This window comes from Physeter macrocephalus, chromosome 10, assembly GCF_002837175.3.
Source record: "Physeter macrocephalus isolate SW-GA chromosome 10, ASM283717v5, whole genome shotgun sequence".
NCBI lineage: Eukaryota > Metazoa > Chordata > Mammalia > Artiodactyla > Physeteridae > Physeter > Physeter macrocephalus.
Window position 1 is genome coordinate 72,542,556 of NC_041223.1, and position 7,343 is coordinate 72,549,898.

At 50.9% G+C, this 7,343-nt stretch overlaps 1 protein-coding gene across 1 annotated transcript in view; it reads right to left on the bottom strand.

Annotated features, from left to right (window-relative positions):
• Positions 1-7,343, bottom strand: part of NT5E (5'-nucleotidase ecto) — a 47,253-nt gene that overhangs the window by 26,579 nt on the left and 13,331 nt on the right. The window contains exon 2 of the mRNA XM_007111431.4: positions 3,939-4,161. Within this exon, the coding sequence (XP_007111493.2) occupies positions 3,939-4,161 (223 nt within the window). The remainder of the gene's footprint in view (positions 1-3,938; positions 4,162-7,343) is intronic.

Consider the following 7,343-nt stretch of genomic DNA (forward strand, 5'->3'; position numbering starts at 1 on the left):
GGTGTAGTGGTTGAGAGTCTGCCTGCCAATGCAGGGGACACAGGTTCATGCCCCGGTCCGGGAAGATCCCACACGCCGTGGAGCGGCTGGGCCCGTGAGCCATGGCCGCTGGGCCTGCGCGTCCGGAGCCTGTGCTCCGCAACGGGAGAGGCCACAGCAGTGAGAGGCCTGCGTACCACACACAAAAAATAAAAAATAAAAAAAAATCAAGAGGTGATGTTTGCAGGGCAGAAATAAAGACACAGACGTAGAGAACAAACGTATGGACACCAAGGGGGGAAAGGGAGGGTGGGATGTACTGGGAGACTGGGATTGACATACATACACTAACATGCATAAAACAACTATAACTAATGAGAACCTGCTGTATAGCACAGGGAACTCTACTCAATGCTCTGTGGTGACCCAAACGGGAAGGAAATCCGAAAAAGAGGGGATATATGTATACATAGAGCTGATTCATTTTGCTGTACAGCAGAAACTAACACAACATTGTAAAGCAACTATACTCCAATTAAAAAAATAATCATCTATCCAATCCTACTTTACTTTTAAAAAGTAAATAAATATTGATGATTTTTTTCAAACAAAAAAAAAATCAAGAGGTCTAACAGCTTGGCCACCATTGTCTGCCATGAGGCCATCAAGAATAATCTGCTTCTTGCCAGTCACCCCAAGAAGCTCAGGGCTCCCCGGTCACCCTCAGTGCCATGTCACCATCTCTGTGAGCTGCTTATCGAGTCTCTCCTTAAAACGACAAGGTGCACTCACCCCTATGCCCCACTTGCCACCCCGTCTCCTGCTTAATTTCTCTCTATATCATTGATCACCTTCTGATGCACCAAACATCTTCCTCATTTATTTCTTCTCCCACTAAACGTGAAGCTCCAGTGGGCAGGGCTTTTTTTTGGGGTCAGTCTCTCTGATGCCTACAACAGTGCCTGGCACAGAGGCAAGCTCTCAGGGGAATGAATGAATGAATAACTGAATAAATGTTTGCTGAGACTTTCAGACAACGCTACCGTCCTCTACTTCAGTGTGGCTGGCAACAAGAAAGAAAAAAGTTGAGAGAAAGGCCTCTGAGGACAAAGGAATGTATTCTCCTAACACATCAGAAACCTCACAGGATCGGTCATCTCACATACAGAAAGCATGGGATATATTTCAGGATATCATGAGGGGAGTGAGAGGAAGTCCATTATCTAGCTAAAATAAATTAAATGTGCTAGAAATACAAATTATACCTGTGGATCACCAACACGGGAGGAAATGAGGCTGGATTTGGGGTCAGAGATCTGTAGGGGGAGCCGGGCTGCTGGGACTGTGGCCTTGGGAGAAGCAAGTGTCCTGCTCCAGCCCTGCCCAGCTCCTGCTCTGGTCCCTGCATGGTGCAGCCTTTCTCTCCTGAGAGCTGCTGGAAAGAGCATGGCCCCTTCGGAGCCCCTGTCTGTTGTAACCTGGTAAAGAACTAAGACGGGGTGCTGTCAGAGTCCCAGACAGGGTGGTCTGAGTTCTGGAGCCCTCTGTCTCTCCACCACCCCACTCCCCTTCTATCTTTTTATTGGTGACTATTAAAAAAATTTTTTTAAAGTCTTTATTGAATTTGTCACAATACTGCTTCTGTTTTATGTCTTGGTTTTTTGGCTGCGAGGCATGTGGGATCTTAACTCCCCGATCAGGGATCGAACCCGCACCCCCTGCATTGGAAGGCAAAGTCTTAACCACTGGACCACCCGGGAAGTCCCTTTATTGGTGACTATTAAGGGAAGGGTAATGCTTTTCTCCAAATCATGCTGAACTCCTCACCCTGACAATCCAGTCCTCTCCCCCCTTTCTAGCTTTCTCTGCTTAGAACTCATGTTCCAGAAAACTGAACACCCAGGCACTTTGGGATTGTGGTCCCAAACCTGCCTGCTCTCACGAGTTCATTCCAGCAACTTTCACTGGGAACTTCCCCTATGCTGGCACCCAGCAGGTCCCTGTCCTCAGGAGCTTGTCTCCTAGCAGGTGCTCTGACCTCACTCCTGGAATGCCTTTTGCCCCGGATGCTTCGCACACCCTGGAGAGGCCAAGCAAGGTCTTCATCGTGTCTACCTCACCCCTAAGCCGGCCATCACATCCTTTGCTCACTGGAACCCCTCCCTCTCCCTCCCTGACTTTGTTTATGACTCTCCTATGGCGTTAATTACATGCCACCTTAAATGAACTCAAAACACCCTGGATGGAATAGACATTATGGAGACACATAATTATTCAGTTATTCAACACGTCCACATCTTTAGCCCAAGATCCTCAGCTGGCCACTCTACTGGGTTCCAGATGTTCACGGAGAGGAGACCCAGCTCCGTCCTCAGGCTGCTCCAGTCATGCAGGAAGCCCAGAGCGAGGGCAAATGTGACGAGGGGGAGGCGTTTTCTGGGGGTGACGGGGACCCAACAGCAGAAGCGTCCCACCCGAGGGCGCCCTGCGGCAACTGGGCCACGTTACTCCAGCCCTACCCGTGTCGGTGATTGGTTCACTCTGTAATCGCCACCCTGGCCTCTTGGCAGGAAAGCCCCAGGCGGTTCAGAGAGGCAGCATCCCCTGAGCCCCGGGGAAGGTCTGATCAGCCCGCACAGCGATGTCTTGCAGGGGTGGGGAGAGGAAGAGGTCAGGCCGGGTGGTGGAGAGCAGCCCGAGACTGTACACCAGGTCCCTCCGGGGGGACCACATCCCTTTGAGGCAGAAGAGCACTCCTAAAACACTTCAAAAGCCAGTGCCTCAGCAGAAACTAACACACCAGTGTAAAGCAATTATACTCCAATAAAGATATTAAAAAAAAAAAAAGCCAGTGACTCATCACGCCCGTGGCTGCCCTCTGTGGCTTCACAATGACCTCAGCAACAGCCGGTGACCGTGTGCAAAGGCTTGGTCACCGTGGGATAGACGTCCACCTGCCTCCTGGGGTGCCTGACAAGCCCCAGGTCCCCAGCCGTGGAGAGCGGCCCAGCCCTGGCTCCAAGCCCTGCAGGACCCTCTGGACCCCAGAGTTGCTCAGGGCCAACCGTTGATCTTTTCGTTGTTTCCGACGGCCTGCAACTATTTTAAACAGCAGCAACAAACATGTGACTTTTCTAATTGTTAATTAGATGTCCTTTTTCCATTCATTCTTAACGAAAACGCTTATTTCCCTTCTTTCTTCAAATATGGAAAGCACGCTGATTTGGATAATTTAGAAAAAAACATCTTTTTGTTTTTACTGCCAAAGTGCTCCTCTAAAAGTGGCTCAAAAATGTTTTCTGAATGGTCTCAGGGTTATACATATATATACACGTGTGTGTGTGTGTCTGTGTATATATAGATATAGCAGATATATATATATATCTCCTGTATGATATATATACACATATATACACGCACACACATGCACACACAAGACCATTCAAAAATGTATATATATTTCCCAGAAAGCCAGATACAACAGTCATTAAAACTGCAAGAGATAAATAACTAAAAACAGAGAAAGCAGAGTTAACTGGACATGTAATAATCATATTAGAAAAGGAAAGATGAGGTAAATTGAGGTAAAACCCTGGCTCTGGGCTCCCTGCCTCCACAGGAAGAAGGGCGTGAGTCACGTGGCTCTCATCCTCCAGTGAGTGACTCTACCGTTCAGCACTGGATAGCAACAGCCCTCTCGTCCAATTCTGAATGCACTGAAGTAAACGAAGATACTGTTTATGTCAGCAAAGAAGTTCATTGAGCAGGAGAGCGAATGTCTTTAAGAAGAAACTCAGGGCAACTGGAAGCCACTGGACTGGTTTTTCAGTGTCATCCTAAGAACACACGTGTCCAATACCACACGTTCCTACTTTAACCAACGGTCCAGAAAAATAATGCCAAGCTCTGATTTAGTGCATCTATTTTCAAGCAACAAGTGCTGTAAAAGAATAAAATACCTGGACTGGAGAGAAAAGGGGTTTCTTTTGAAGTGTATCCAACAATCCCTACAACTTCAACACCAACAGGAAGAATCTTATACGGCGAATAAAGTCCTGATATCTGCGACGCCAGCGGCCCCCTGGCTTTAATGTTTGCACTCAGAATTGGAAATCTGGCCTCTTTGAGGAGTGGATCAATCAGGCCTTCTACACCATTATCAAATTCGTGATTTCCCAGTGCCTGGTAGAAAGGGAAAAGAGAAAAAGAATCAGGTACTCTGGAATTGCCAGTAAAAGCATACTTTAAAGAACCTTACCTTGGGGAATTCCCTGGCAGTCCAGTGGTTAGGACTCCGTGCTTTCACTGCTGAGGATGAGGGTTCAATTCCCGGTCGGGGAACTACGACCCTGCGAGCCAGGCGGTGTGGCCAAAAAACAGTTACCCTGGCACAGGGCTCCCAAACCTGGCAGAGCCCTATAAGAAGCTGACTGTGTGACCACTGTCCTTCTCAGGCTCAGAGACTTTATTCTGGGGCCCTGCGGTAGGGCCCAGGGGCAACCAGATCATCAGGCTGGTTTGAAAACTGCTCGCCAGGGCCCACACCACCTGCTGAAGGTGGCATCAACGTGTGTAGGAGTCACCTAGAGACCTGGCTGGGCGTCTACTGTCCTGCCACTCCCAGATCTGGGACAGCTCAAGAGTCTGTACGGGCTCAGAGCCAGCACTTTGGGAGGAGCTGGCAAGCTTTAACACAACCCTTGCTCCTGCCTGCTTCCCTGGCTCCCTTTCCTCACTGTTCTGGGACTGGCTATCGGGGGGCAAAATGACCACTTTGACGCCTGGCAGCTTCCCCTGGGGTGATGCTGACAAAACACAACACGCCAGCCACCTCCTCAAAGGCCATCCTCCCCCTTGTCCGCGGGCCTCCTGCAAGAAGTCCACCTCCTGGGGGCACGCACCCACCTGCTCTGGCTGCCAAGGCTGATTTGCTAAAACTTAGTACTTAAACCAGTGAGTCTCAAACTTTCTCAACACCACACCCGATTTGGCTCCACTTTGAGGGTCATCTGGGAACAGGCCTGGAAGTGCTGGCTGGTGACCTCTCTGTCTAAAGGAACACCCCCCCCATATTCTCTTACTGCCCCCCCTTCTCCTTCCTGCACGCTCCCCTCCGCAGCGGCGCGCTCTGCATGCCCCTGGGGTCCTCCCCGCGTGGAGGGCTCCCTGAGCCACTGCATTCCACCACCTCCACCCTGCTCAGCCCCGGAGCCCCTCACCTGCCCGGCAGGTGCCCCCTGGGTGCCTGGGCTCAAAGGGCCATGGGCGTCGTGTCCTCACGTGCACTATGTTTCCACGGACGGAGAAAGCAGCACAGTGTCTTCATGTTCCCATGTGCCTGTCTCTCCGACCAAACTCAGAATTTCTGAACTTGCCTTTTCCCCCGTCTCTGAGTATCTGCTCATTTTTACTTCTTCCTCTTACCTAATTGCTTCCCTCTTAAAGGCTGACCGAGTTAAAGGTTCTCCCAGTCTTGGGTAATTGCCTTTTTCTCTTCTATTCTTAGAACATTATGGTTCTTTCCTATGGTGAAATAAGTCTGCCTTATGAGGTTACAATAACTAGCTTGCTTAGCTGTAAAGTGCTTTTTAAAAATGAATGTTCCTACAGCTCTTCACGAGAGATTATCCAGTAAGTCAGCCGCCTTACACTTTACCATATATAGCTAGCACCCAGCAACAGCTGAAGTTACAGTTTTCCTTTATTTGTCTTGCTTGGTGTCTCCTCCTTGGACTTGAGTGTAATGCCCTGAAAGTGGTGACCTTGGCTGCCTTTTCCCCTCTCTGCCCCACGGGGAGAGGATCCCTCACCTGGGTGCTCAGAACGGTGCACGGGTGCCTGAATGATCTCCCTGGCGCTCACACCTTCCACTCCAAACTCAACATCTGCTGCCCTGTCTTTTCTCCTGACTCTGCATCCGTCTGTCCGGCTGCCACGTGGACGTTGCCCTCCATCGTCTCACAGGCACCCCAAGCTTACCCGGTTCGAAGCCCCTGCCTCTGGGATTCCCATCTTGGTCCAAGGTGCCACCATCTCCCAAGTTAGTACAGCCAGAAGCCCCGGGCAGCTGAATCCCCCTGCCTCGTTCCTTCTCCCACACCTCCCAGCAGCATCCCTCCCCTTTGGCTAAATGCTCCGGTTCAGCCCACCCCATCGCTCCCCCCTGCCTGCGCCCTGGCCGCTCCTTCTGGGAACTGCAACAGCTTCCCAGCCGGGCCTCCAGCTGCCGCCATCGCCTCCTCTGAACCATCCTGCATGCATCTTGCTGCCAGAATCATCTTTCTAAAATGCAAATCTGAACTTGTCTGTCCGACCTTAAGGTCCCACAGAGGCTCCCCACTGCCTCTGTGATAAAGTTCAATGTCCTGAGCTCTTTGAGGTCTGGTCCCGCCTTCCCCTCCGGCCTGCCTCTGACACCCACCCCCAGACAGCTGTCAGGCCTGGCGCCATCACTAACGAGCGGTGATTCAGGCACATTTCTAAACTGCAGCTTCCTTCGGAAGAGCAGTCAATGAATAGAACAAATGAGCCGGCATTTACTACGCACTCGCCACACACCATGCAAGGTGAGTTTGCAGAGCAAACCTGGTTTCGTGCTGTGACGTTGGTATTATTGCTATCCTCATGTTACAGAGGAGAAAAACCGAGCTCTACAGACATTAAATCAATCGTTCGAGGTCACAAGATTCGTAAGCGGTGGAGCTGGGACCAGAGCCACTTCTGTTTGACTCCAACCTTCTTCACCTCTATGCTTGGATGTAATGGGTTTCGCATAAGGCCTAGGACAGAGTGAGCACTCGAAATAAAATCCTGATTACTCGTACTTTTCCATGCCGTCACTGACCTTTGTTCCTCTGTATATGATCGACTGATACATAGAGAGGGAGACAGAACATTCCTTTCCCGTGCCAGGCCTTTACTACCTTATTCAACTAATGGCCTTAGCTCCTGAAGTCTGATGGTCCTTCTGGAAGAAAGACTTCCCAAAACCCTCATGGTCCTCCCTGAGTTAGCTGTCCTTCTCTGCTCCGACGGTCCCCTCAGGCAGCCCTAGCAGACCCAACTGCCCACTGAGTCCCCGTATCACCCAGCACAGGCCCTGGAGCAGAGCATGAATAAATGAATGAGCAGAAAAATCTCCATCAAATGTCCTTCTCCTACACACAGCTGACTCTTCCTACAAAAATCAAGGCAGGAGGGCTTCCCTGGGGGCGCAGTGGTTGAGAGTCCGCCTGCCGATGCAGGGGAACCGGGTTCGCGCCCCGGTCTGGGAGGATCCCACATGCCGCGGAGCGGCTGGGCCCGTGAGCCATGGCCGCTGAGCCTGCGCGTCCGGAGCCTGTGCTCCGCAATGGAAGAGGCCA